This window comes from Protomyctophum parallelum (genome assembly GCF_964188405.1).
Source record: "Protomyctophum parallelum genome assembly, chromosome: 11".
Classification (NCBI taxonomy): domain Eukaryota; kingdom Metazoa; phylum Chordata; class Actinopteri; order Myctophiformes; family Myctophidae; genus Protomyctophum; species Protomyctophum parallelum.
The window spans coordinates 9,269,748-9,283,491 of NC_139707.1; the positions used below are offsets into that span (position 1 = coordinate 9,269,748).

General features: G+C 44.9%; 1 protein-coding gene across 1 annotated transcript in view; it reads left to right on the forward strand.

Annotated features, from left to right (window-relative positions):
* The window catches only part of stxbp5l (syntaxin binding protein 5L), a gene marked incomplete at its 5' end in the record, with an annotated part of 281,832 nt that overhangs the window by 267,125 nt on the left and 963 nt on the right, over window positions 1-13,744 (forward strand). The window contains 6 exons of the mRNA XM_083777165.1: window positions 5,197-5,304; window positions 8,051-8,290; window positions 9,592-9,758; window positions 10,598-10,797; window positions 11,406-11,571; window positions 12,523-12,634. Coding sequence (XP_083633291.1) covers window positions 5,197-5,304; window positions 8,051-8,290; window positions 9,592-9,758; window positions 10,598-10,797; window positions 11,406-11,571; window positions 12,523-12,634 — 993 coding nt within the window. The remainder of the gene's footprint in view (window positions 1-5,196; window positions 5,305-8,050; window positions 8,291-9,591; window positions 9,759-10,597; window positions 10,798-11,405; window positions 11,572-12,522; window positions 12,635-13,744) is intronic.

Here is a 13,744-nt window from a genome sequence, read left to right on the forward strand (position 1 = left end):
CTGCAGGCAGCTCTTGGTGTCTTTGGCAGTGTCCTGCTAAAATAGCAGCCAGGAGAATGACCTGGCTGCTATTTTCTGGCTCACTCTTTGGGCATTCCATCATACAGAGTTGTGTTGGTAACATGTGTGTTCTTACTGATGTTGAGTGCTGCACGCAGCATTCTGGTGTAGCACCCGTCTAGAGACTTCTGCAGGGTTGGCTTCAGGGTCCAGCATCCACTGCCATATAGGAGAACAGACGCTACAGTTGCGTAGAAGAAGCTGAGTTTGGTTTGACGGGGGAGGTTGGAGTTCCATACATTGGCCATGCCGTTTACTACATGCTGTTTACTACAGCGTCACACAAAAGTAACACAAATAGCCACAGCAACAATATGTAAGCCAGAGACACATGGTGCGGTACTAGTACATCATTGCACGATGTTGGGCCTGCGAGCTATGCTTTACTCAGGGGGTATAGGGGCAGGATGTTGCTAATATTATTACTGTATCAGATACCATAACCATCCGTTATCAGTCTGGTAAAAATAACATTTTCTTATGATCCGAGAGCTGAGTGCTTTTTTCCATTATAGTAGTAGTAGTAGATTTGTTTATTTACTAAAGTCACTATCGGGCGTAGCGCTACATTTCCAACCAAATTGACGCATATGACATCATCAACTTGGCCAGGGATCCTTAACGTATGTGGATGTGCTCAAGAAAGACGCAGGAGCACAAAGCACCGACGAGCTGGCCGGATATATGGAGAACCGGGATGATATACCGGGAGAACCGGGATAATATACCGGGAGAACCGGGATAATATACCGGTTCCGGGATAATATACCGGTTCCGGGATAATATACCGGGAGAACCGGGATAATATACCGGTTCCGGGATAATATACCGGGAGAACCGGGATAATATACCGGGAGAACCGGGATAATATACCGGGAGAACCGGGATAATATACCGGGAGAACCGGGATAATATACCGGTTCCGGGATAATATACCGGGAGAACCGGGATAATATACCGGTTCCGGGATAATATACCGGGAGAACCGGGATAATATACCGGTTCCGGGATAATATACCAGGAGAACAGGGATAATATACCGGGAGAACCGGGATAATATACCGGTTCCGGGATAATATACCGGTTCCGGGATAATATACAGGGAGAACCGGGATGATATACCGGGAGAACCGGGATGACTGGAAGCAACGATGGAGGGCTCGATGGTCTGAGGACCGGAAGTAGAGCAGAGCTCTACAAGCTCACAACGTGTCACACTGCGATGCGTTGTGCTCTTAAATTGGGACCTGACACGTTTGCCGAATTGCCAAATTGTGCTCGCTCTGATGAGCCTGGAAGAGGGATGCTATAAGAACATTCATGTGCTAATATGCCACGTGTCAATTATTCGCGTCGCCAGTCAATCGAAGCTTGCAAAATGGAAATGTAGAGACTGCAATGCAACATTCACAAGTTGGCATGTCCTGGTTTTGATCAGAGTAATCTAGTAAGAGAGTATAATGACACTCCCGTTGACTCTCATTGTAACAGTGGAATGCGGAAGTGCTCATTCTATCTCAATGGGATAGTTCCAGCCATAGGAGCGATGTTTGGAACTATCGCCCATAGGCACCCGCTTTGCGGCAAGATCAAAGCGTGTCACCACTCTCTTACTAGATTACTCTGGTTTTGATTACAGTGTTAGTCACGAACAAGCCTTGGCTCTTGTTGGAGAATTGCATGCCTGCCTGCGATTGGTACTTTGTACTGGCAATTGTAGCTGATTTGTCCCATGGTTTGTGAAGATTAGCCAGCACTGGGGTTACCACGGCAATGCGGTGTGCCAGCGGGGTCACTGGAATAATTAAAGGTCAAAGAACGGTGTGAAGAGCCAGGGGCCCCCGCGCTAATGATGGCCCCTGTGCTAATGAGGCTCCCGCGCACCAGGTGCGGCCCTGCCAAGGATTGGAAAAAGGGCAGGGTCCTCCTCGCTGAACGTATAAACAACGCTTTCATATCTTATATCTCTGCTAGACGCCGAGCGAGGCCCCCAGCACTTATTAAATATTGAAGTGGCATGTCACGATTAGCTACATTTAATTGCCGGGGATGGTTACAGATCACGGCTGTTGAGCGAGACATTTGAATAACATCGAGAGCATTCAGTCGATAACCTTTTTAATGATGGTTAATCACTCAATAATAATAATAATAATAATAGTAGTAGTAGTAATAATAACAACAATAGTAATACATCAATTACAGTAAATCAAAGGGGTCGATTTCAGTACACAACTCCTGACAACTGTCTGTCCCATTTACCCTCCCTTTAAGCCAGGTCAACGTAGCTTAGTTTGTGTTCCTAACCAATGAGAGGAGCGCAAATCTTTTTCAATCGAGGCGTCTGCACCCGTTCATTTTCCCCAGAGGTTTATATTAATGTCTGTGTGAATGGGTGAATGTAATGCACAATCTCTGTAAAGCGCCTTGGATAAAGGCGCTATATAAATGCACTATTTACCATTTACCAAACCTTTTCTCCTTGGATACCCTTCCCTTCCTTTCCACAGATTGTGTGCACATCTCAATGCCTATATTCAGGCCAGGGTGCTGGATGTTAGGCATCAAGGCAAACATCCAGACACTGTCACAGTGCGAGGCAGGAACGTTAGGACCCAAACGCAGACAGTCAAGTCGAGACAGAGGAGCTCAAATGCAACCAGTTTATTACCAAAACTCAGTATAAGGGAAAACGGGGCACAAGTGAACATAACAAATGATCAACACTGGGATAGGCTGGGGAACTAACAGGACAAGGTGGAAACACTGGGATAGGCTGGGGAACTAACAGGACAAGGTGGAAACACTGGGATAGGCTGGGGAACTAACAGGACAAGGTGGAAACACTGGGATAGGCTGGGGAACTAACAGGACAAGGTGGAAACACTGGGATAGGCTGGGGAACTAACAGGACAAGGTGGAAACACTGGGATAGGCTGGGGAACTAACAGGACAAGGTGGAAACACTGGGATAGGCTGGGGAACTAACAGGACAAGGTGGAAACACTGGGATAGGCTGGGGAACTAACAGGACAAGGTGGAAACACTGGGATAGGCTGGGGAACTAACAGGACAAGGTGGAAACACTGGGCTAATCATGGTGAGACAACACAGGCAACAAAAGCAACAGAGGAAACCAAGAGGCAAAACGTACTACAAAATAACAGTACACAAGTGAGGAAACTCCAACTGGAACTAAGACGCATAACAAAAACATAGGAAAACCACTAACTAAGTACAGAACGTGTCACGGACCGTGACAGACACTCGTTTTTAGAGCTCTGAGACTTACTTTATTTAGAGGCAACGAAGTGCAACGTTTCGACCTACTAGGTCTTCATCAGCCCTCATATGTGGGTGCACACATGTGAGGGGGGATCGATGCACACGCGGATTAGACACACCGACGGACCGACATGCGGAAACAACGGTCGGACACCATGCGGTCGAAACATGCGCTGCTCCCGTGCTTGCGGTTATATAGGGTTAGGTTAGGGTTTGACTTTGAGGTATGGTTGTTGTTGGTCTAATGACAGTCGGACCAATATGTCTAAACTAAAGCCGGGGTTTCGCGCGCACGCACGCGCACACTTCTCCTACTGTATTTAAATGCTCGAGCTTGTAGATCTGCTTTTTTCTTTTGACTACAGTGGATGAAAGCAAGTCATGAATCCGTGCACCATGTTTAAACCTCTATTTGGACTAATACCTCCGATAAACACACATGGTCTCACAATCAAAGCCTGGGGGGGGGGGTGGGCCCAGATCGGAAAGCACTGATGCGAAGCATAATTAACCTTCACACTTCCTTTACTTTGTCCTCCTATTGCCTGCTTCCAGCTCCTCTCTTCCGGGCCCGTATGGACTCCCCCTCGCCATGCCCCGTTAGAGCTCCATGTGTGCGTGGCTCTAATTAGCCGACACCTCACGGGTTCTGTCAGTCACTACACACCAACATAATGCGAGCGATTTGAGCTGCCGCCAATGGCGGAGGCACTCCTTTAACCCATTTAGGCCTGACCTCAAAATGTAAAATAAATCTTCTAAATTTCTTTCTGAAATAAATATTTTCACGATTTTTCAAAAATAGCAGACCTACAAGCTCATAGCGCGCCACTCGGTGGCGCGCTATGAGCTTGTAGATCTGCTATTTTTCAATAGCTAAATTACAACATAATGTTTAAAACGCCAAAAGGGGTTCCCGCCCAAATGGGTTAACACTTGGACCGCATAAACCGCCGCCACACACGGCATTTATTCCATTGTCTTTCCATGCGTAATACGCTAAAACCCGCTATTTTTGTTTTATGTGTTTAATTTTCCGTTGTTTAGATGATTATTATATGGAAATCCGTCTTTGTCGCGGACATCGTGACGAGGCTGACGCGTTATATGACGACGCAACCGGAAAATCAAACTACAACTCGCTTGCAAGCTGGCTTCTGGGAAACTGAGTCCAATGTAAAGTGAACAAGGGTGTATGGACGATCTTGGTTCGCTTTTGGTCTTTGTCTGTGAGGCCGATCACGGAAGTGGCTTATTTTTTTGTCAGCTCAATAACAAATTGTGGGGCTATTCTCAGTGGGATTTTGGCTTATTTCTAGTTTCTGCTCGTGTCACACTGATGCCAATCTGAGAATCCCATCATCAAATATTCGGGAAAACAGCACCTCCCCTGTTGTTCCTCGAAATTTTCCGCGAAAGTTGACGCGAGGCAACAGTCTGTCTTGAGAGACTACACTGATGCACACACACATGGGTTAACAACTTGGCATTGAAAAACGGTTGGGTCTAGCCAAACAATATTTTGTGACATGATGTATCCTGTGCTGGAAATAGCCAATCTACAAGCTCGCAGCATTATGTGGCGTACGCCGGCCTGCAGATTGGCTCTTTCGGGCACATCATTTCCAGCTTAGAAACGGAGTGACCTTTCTCTGTCTTCCTCCGCTCTCTGTGTTTTCGCATATTACATTTCTCCAACTTCTGTTGAATTTTCTCTTTCTTTCTGTCACCCTTCCTGTCCCATCTGTCTGTCATGTCTATTGCTGGGGGGGTGGGGGGGGGGGGGGGGGGGGGATGTGTTGGTTGGGTTTGTGTCATCTATGGCGTCCATGTTGTCATGGGGTTGAGTAGGTTATGCGTCCAAGAGGGCGATGCTACAGCAAATGCACGGAGTCAGTATGTACTCACACGACGAACACCACATCAGTACCACCTCGCCCTACTGCTGGAGCGAAAGAGGTAAGGGTGGGCCGGGGGGGCACGCTCTGCCCACTCGTGTCACACTGTCTTGAGTCCCCTATACGTCCCCCGTCCGTCTGTTCGTCAGTCCGTCCGTCCGTCCGTCACTCAGTCCTGTGGCCGTCTACAGTATGAAGATGTGTACAATCTCTCTGCTGCCAGAGTGAGGTCTAGCCAACACCAAATCGGGATTCCTGGGTCGCTGCCCTCCACCATGTCCTATCCAACATCAGGTTCTTGAGCTCTACAGTGTTGTCAGCCAAGCTGTCGCGTCGCAGCACGTCTACATAGGTGGTAGGCTTCTTTCCCCACCCGGCTTTGCCCTGGGTTGGCTCCCATAGGGTCAGGGATGTGTACAGACACGCATACGCTTACACAGAGCAGTCTGAATCTCAGCCTGTACTTATTATTCAGTGGGTGGATGCCAGCCTGTGTTGCTAACATAACACAAATGTGATAATGAACGCGTAGAAAGACAGGAAAGACTGCCTCTTTGTGGAGCTCTCTCTCTCTCTGCTGTTTACTAACGAGCTGGAGAGACGGGGAGAGTGACCCCACTGGACAAACACTCAAAAAGATAAAGCTACAGTATATAGCACTTAATTAACACTTACAGAGTTCACTGTAACCATGGTTATAAGCGGATTTCAGAGGGTGGATTTCCGCCTTACATTAATGTTACTGTTTGTATAAGCGGACGGTTGTGTGCAGAGGATTGTGGGATTTATAGTGTACGGCGAACAAAGTTGACCCGCTCTACACGTGTGTCTGCGCGACGTACCGCCGTGAGACAGTTTTGTTTACTCTTAAACCATTCTGACCTGAGATCAGATTCACACGAGGTTTCCACTAGACACACACTGGTCTGATCAACCCATTCTGACCTGAGATCAGATTAAAAAAAATGTTAGTCGTTCTTCGATTTTTCAAAAATAGCAGACCTACAAGCTCGTATCGCGCTTATATGAGCTTGTAGATCTGCTATTTTTCAATAGCTAAAGCACGACATGATGCTAACACCAAAATGGGTGCCTGGTCAGAATGGCTTAATCATCACCGTCAACTCTGCACTATAAAATTATAAATGCACTTTCAGCGTACCAAAATACAGTGGTGGAAAGTAACTAAGTACTTTTTCTTAAGTACTGTACTTAAGTACAATTTTGATGTATTTGTACGTACTTCATTTTTTCCAATTTCCAATACTTTTACATCTACTCCACTACATCTCAGAGCCAAAATTGTTACTTTTACTCCACTACAATTATTTGAAAACTTATTCAAAGTTGCTAGTTACTTTGAAGATTTTAGTTTTGATTAGAAAACATACATTAACCACTTCAACCCTATACATTTCGGCCATTTGAAAATAGCCGATCTACAAGCTCACAATGGTCACGTTGCGACACATTGTGAGCTTGTAGATCTGCTATTTTCAATAGATTTTGTACACATTTTGAACTTGTGAAATGGCACATTCTGCACAATGAGTACCTTTACTTTTAGTACTTTAAGTACATTTTGATGCAGATACTTTCGTACTTTTACTCAAGTACATTTCCAATTCAGTACTTTTACTTGTAACGAAGTTCTAAAAATTGCTGTATTGGTAACTTAAGTAAAAACAATTGAGTACTTTTCCCACCACTAATAGCCATTCAGATGCTTTGACCTCAAACCCTGCAGTCTGTGTGGCCTGTGATGACCAGGGCATCACATCAAATCAACCTTTATCTATAGAGCACAAACTTCACACAACCTTATAGTTGACGAAAGGTTCTGCGCGGGAATAAACAAGGCAACATAAAAAAAACGAACAAAACAAAAAACTGCATGAATATATATACATCCAGGAGACATCACAGAAAACAGGCGCGGTAGCAGCACATTATGCCCACTGTAGCTCTAAATAATTGAGAGGTGCAAGATTCATACTTGGGCTAAACATGAACTACTTTCCTGGTGGAGGCAAAAGCTATACATTTCTAATGGATAGCAGTCTGACGTCGTCCAAGGAGTGTGTCTAGTGTGTCAACCGGTTAGTGTGCGTGCTCCCTTGCGTGTCTGTACTGTGTGTGTGTGTGTGTGTGTGTGTGTGTGTGTGTGTGTGTAATGTCTGTTGATACAGTATGTATCAAGTGTACAGTATGTAGGCCTACAGTATGTATGAAATGAATGTTCATTCATGAAGCCGTGGGCAAGGAAAGAAGATGTTCCTTTCATATTGCGTGCGTGCGTGCGTGCGTGCGTGCGTGCGTGCGTGCGTGCGTGTGTGTGGGAGAGAGCATGATTTGGGTACAGCTTGAACGTTATACGGTTGATCCAGGAGAATCATCATCTTCTGTTCTGTTTCCATTTTCCCCCAATGTTTTTACATTACAATTTACATGCAATGCGCCACAGCTTATCTGTGTTTGTTCTGTTTTCCCTCCTTTTCACTCTGTGTCTTCTATATGTTCTCCTCTGCTCTCCTGATGCATGTCTCCATCACATTACCATGACTGTCTTTCCATGTTGTCACTGTATCCGGTAATATGACCTTTGGAATGTCCGTCTTCCAACACCGTCTCTCTCCCCCTGCTTGTTGTCTGTGTGTCCCTGTCTCCTCTCTCTGTCTCCCTCGTGTCTCCCTCTCTTATTGTACGTCTGTCTGTCCATCCGTCCTTGCCCGGGGACGTTGTGTTGTTTCGTCATGTGGGTTTCCCACCCCCCCCCCACCCCGTCCCGGCCCGGCCCGGCCCGACAGAGAGCCGTGAGAACTCCTTCAGCCGCTCGCGCAGCTCCAGCGTGTCCAGCATCGACCGCGACACCAAGGAGGCGGTGACGACGCTGCAGTTCGGAGAGTCCTACGGCCGCAAGAGCGACCCCATGCCCACGCCGTGCCTGTGGGTGGGCACCAGCCTGGGCATGGTCCTGCTCATCCCCATGTCCGTCGCCACTGAGGAGGACGAGAGGTTGGAGGAGCCCGTCACCATCGGCGCCAGCGGTGAGACTGTTACTGTATATATTTACCCGTTCATGATGGGAACCCCTTTTGGTGTTTTAAGCATAATGTTATACTTTACTATACAATTTACAATTTATGCATTTAGCAGACGCTCTTAATCCAGAGCGACTTACATTAAGCAAGAACAAAAACATGGCATACATCATATATATAAAAAGTAGTTGAAAGTCATGAATCATGTATAAACTAAGAACGTAACAGTGGAGTATCAACTATAATATACAGTACATAGATACTATAATACATGTGTACATAGTACACATGTATTATACATGTGTACTATAAAGTGCTATGACTACATAAAATGCAATTCTAATGCTGTCTACGTAACAAGCTATAAGTCTATTGAAAATACTATCTAAGTCTACATGAAGCTATAAGTCTGTTTAAAATATTAGAAATTTAAAAAAGGCTACATAAAGTAACGACAGTGTGTGGACACATGAGGTCTAACCTGACAGTATCCAGCAGAGCGACGCATATATATATATATATATATATATATATATATGTATTCTGCAGATAGCATTATATGCAGGTGAACTGAGTGAGCTGGGAGAGATCATTCATTCCACAACTCTCTCCGTCTCACGTTCAATTGGAAGTCGGGTTGTTCAATCCAATCTCTGGTTTTAGATAAGAACACAGCAGATGGAATGGAAATTGAAAAGAGGCCCCAGGCCTCATTTTCCACAGAGCTGTCCATGTCTGTTGCTTCCATTCTCTTCTATTGTAACCTATGGGCCTCTCCTTCTCACTATCCCCGCTACTAATCTGCGAGCCAAAGGAGGTCGAGCTTATGCATTTGTTGCACCTATGCTGTGGAATGACTTACCACTTTACTTGAGAAATGCTGAGTCTGTTGAGAACTCCAAGAAGCTGCTTAAAAACTAATTTGTACCGCAAACATTTTGGTTTGCTATAGTGATTATTTCTATTGTATGTTGATTTCTATATACTGTTGTTCTGTTTCTGTTCTTATCTATTTCTATGTACTGTTTTCGCTGCTCTGTTTCTCATTTCATCGTTGGTTTATCTCCGATTGTGATGTTCTTGTTTTATTCCTATTATTTTATTGTACAGCACCTTGTAACTGTTTTGTAAGGCGCTTTATGAATAAAATTACCTTACCTTACCTTATCTCACCTCCGATGTGTGTGAAACTCCTCCTTACGTTTCTTTCCGCCTGTACAGAAATGGCGTTCATTGTTCATTGTTCATTGTTGTTCATTGTTCATTGTTTAGTTTGACGTTATCTTTACGTTATCTTTCTCCCCCAGGAAACGTCCTGATGCTGAAGGGATCCATCCTACGCTTTGCCTTCATGGACATCACGGGCGCGCTGACCCTGAGCCCCTACGAGGTGTGGCGGGACCCCAACGCCCCCGAGGACCCCGACCGGCCGCGCAAGCGCAAGCTGGTCAACTTCTCGCCCTCGTCCTCCCAGGTTGGCTCGATTGATTGATCACGATTATGTTTACATCCTTTTCAGAATGGTTTCCATTCATCTGCTACTGTTTTAACTACTGCATACGATACGATACAACTTTATTGTCAGCTTGCACGGAGATTTTTTTTGCGTCCATGATGTTCAAGATACAGACAGGACATACACAATACATTACAGGACACAACTCACAGAAGCAGGCAGGAACAAGAACAATAGAACATATCCTCTTGGTTTACCGATTTTGGTTTAAAAGCAGAACAGACTGGTGTACAGAAGAGTTCTTTAGCCTGTGTTTCTAATATTTAGGGACTACTCTAAACCGCCTCATGGAGGGCACCAGTTGATATTCATCATTTAAAACATGTAAGGGGTCAGAAGAGATATACCAGTCTAAGCATGCTCTTGGTCTGGGCTTCTTTAAATGAATGTAATTGTCGTAACGTAGCACAACACTCTAGGCATGTAACGATATATCGTATATCGATATATATCGATATGAATCGATTCATTGAAATAAAAAAATAAACGTTGTTTTGGGGGTTTTTTTGGGGGGGGGGGGGCTAGTGTTATGTGAAATGTGAGCTTTAGTCATATTCCATCATATTCAAGTGCTTTTGGAGAGAAATGATAGTCACTTTCAGTAGTAGAGCACTGTAGAGGTGTGTGTCTGTGACTGTGCCCAGGTGATGATGGTCGTTGATGCTCATGAAGGAGGGCAATTATGTTTCTGCACTGTCAAAAGTAATGCTACTTCTTTTGCAATGTAGTTAAATAAAAAATCTCAGGGGGGAAGATAAATGATATAAAATGTAAAAAACTGTAATTTCTCCTCACAGGATGTGAGTGGCGGCGACGGCCACCTGGCCGTGGTGTGTTCAGAGAAGCAGGCCAAGGTGTTCTTCATGCCCACACAGACGTGCCTCTACGTGCACAACATCACCGAGTCCTCCTTCGTCCTGCGAGCCGACGTGGTGACCGTGTGCAACAGCGTGTGTCTGGCGTGCTTCTGCGCCAACGGACACATCATGACCCTCAGGTAGACTACTACCTACCTACCTACCTACCTACCTACGTATCTACTTTCCTACCTACCTACCTACCTACGTACCCACCTACCTATCTACCTACTTACCTACCTACCTACCTACTTACCTACCTAGCTACCTACTTACCTACCTACTTACCTACCTACCTACCTACTTACCTACCTAGCTACCTACTTACCTAGCTACCTACCTACCTACTTACCTACCTAGCTACCTACTTACCTACCTACTTACCTACCCACCTACCTACCTACCTACCTACTTACCTACCTACCTACCTACCTACTTACCTACCTACCTACCTACTTACCTACCTACCTAACTACTTACCTACCTACCTACCTACTTACCTACCTACCTACCTACTTACCTACCTACTTACCTACCTACCTAACTACTTACCTACCTAGCTACCTACTTACCTATCTACCCACCCATAAAGGCGGATAAAGGCGCTATATTTGCGCTTGTTTGTTTCTTTTTGGTTTTACTTTAGTGAAGTGAATCATGAAAAAGTATTCTGTGTGTGTGTGTGTGTGTGTGTGTGTGTGTGTGTGTGTGTGTGTGTGTGTGTGTGTGTGTGTGTGTGCGTGCGCAGTTTGCCCAGTCTGAGACCACTGATGGACATCAACTACCTTCCGCTGACCGACATGCGCATCGCCAGAACCTTCTGCTTCACCAACGGGGGGCAGGCCTTATACCTCAGCTCCCCCACCGAGATCCAGAGAATCACATACAGCCAGGACATGTGTGACAACCTGCAGGTGTGTGCTGTGCTGCGTGTGTGTGTGTGTGTGTGTGTGTGTGTGTGTGTGTGCGCGCATGCGCGCGTGTGTGTGCGCGTGCTAGCGTGCCAAATGCTGTGTTTATTTTGTGATATCTGTCACTAAGGAGATGAGGCTTCAGTGCAGTGTAGGCACCCACAGACTACTACTGTACAATACTGCCATCTGCTGGCTTCCTCAGTCCCTGTGCCCCACTTGTCTTCTTTTTTCTGCTGTTCTATTTGAGGGACATAAGTATTTATATTGAATTTTTTATTTCCTTTAGAGGATAGCCCCTTGAGATGTATCATCTCGTTTTAGTGCACAACACAATGAATACAGCACATAGACAAAACAATACATTAAACATGTCGACACAGAACAATACACTTACAACATCAACAAAACATAGACGCTCTCCAAACCACTCAAACACAACATCAAGACCAGAAGCAACTGCACTGAAACACCTAACAAAATACTAATAATAGTCATAATAATGAAAATAATAACACAACCGATACTGGAGTACGGGGTTAGCAACTTTTTACATGAGTTGCTATTAAATGCCTTGATGTCATATTCATGACAATAGGCCTAATATTGGCTATCATTTATGAACCCTGGCATCTCACATTTTGTTTTAAAATCATGCTTTTTTATTTGTATGCTATTTTATCAGGCTTAGAAACACATGGAAAAGAGATCGGATCGGATCGGCGGTCAAATACATATAGTTTTTGGGGTCCTCGAAATGTTTGAGAACCACTGACATAGAAACATGGGGTTTTTCAGAAACCTGTCAAATTATGATTTAGTTTTATAGTCCTTTTGAGTCCTTAACAGTCTACTGCAAGGTTTTGGTCAAAAGATGCAGTCTAAATTAACACTGTTTATATTTCACTAAAATGAGCGTCTTGGATTGTGTGTGTTTTTGCCTGGTTGTCTCAGGAGATGCTGGGAGAGCTGTTCACCCCCATAGAAACACCAGAGGCTCAGAACCGAGGATTCCTCAAGGGCTTCTTCGGAGGAAACGCCCAGACCTTCGACAGAGAGGAGCTGTGTATGTACTCCATAGAGTTATATACTCTAAGATGTACTCCCTGTGTTGTTGTCTCTCGTTGTCTCTATGTTTTGTTTTGTTTTGTTTTGTTTTTGTTTTTTGAGTTGTGCAACCACTCCAAGGAACAGCAATGTCCGTGTTAACCGTGTGTGTGGCTATGAGTACCAGTAGGGGCAAAAGTGGCGCTGTTGTGCCAGAAACAGAGAGAGAGATAGTGCTGCACTGTTGCCTAGTGAAGGGGGAGAGGGGGGAGGGGAGTTGCACCACTCAGTTCACATAGGTGTGATTTCTTTGTAAATGAGCCTATACACGTCTTAAACATGATAGGGGCGATTATTTTGTGGGGAAGATGCCAATGATTGGTGTTACCCGATACCACCCCAACCCGTAAAATACGGAATTGTCCTTTCCAATGAAAGAATGAACGAAGAATGAAGCAATGAAATCTCGTGTTCCCTTTTGAACCAATGCGGAACGCGATTTGTTCCCTTTTGTTCACAGACATCCACTGCCTGCACATGCATGTGCCCGAGCTCAAAATGTATGCTCTGTTTACTTCATTTCTTTTCTAAATTTAACTGAGGGACTGCCATTGGATTTCATTTTTTCATGTCATATGAAAGCATGGAATCATAGCTTCAAATTGACATATTGGTTGTTCAGTTTGACCCACCAGTTTTGGAAATATGGCTTATAGAGTAATGTCTTGAAAGGTTCACTTCTAACATTACACCTAGCTACATGTTTAAGCATTTATTTCATATTTACATTCAGCTCTGACACTTATTTCAGACATGCTCTAGTATGTGAAGAGTCTGCCTGTGCTATTAACTCATTGCACAATGGCAGGCTCTCAGTCAAATCTGGTCACATACAGTATAAGCACACTTAACCTGTGCGATCCACTCTCACTCTACGCTCCTCTGTTTCATGTCCACGTGAGGTGGGGGCTGTTGTTGTGGGCACAGTGATCAGCAATATTAGCTCGTTAGAAACGGTTACATGCAGTCCGGCACGATGCAAGACAAAGTCACAAATGATTTACGATCGTCGGGATGCGCGGCGGCTCACCATGGACAGCGCTGGAACCTTTAGAGATACAGCGCTTTG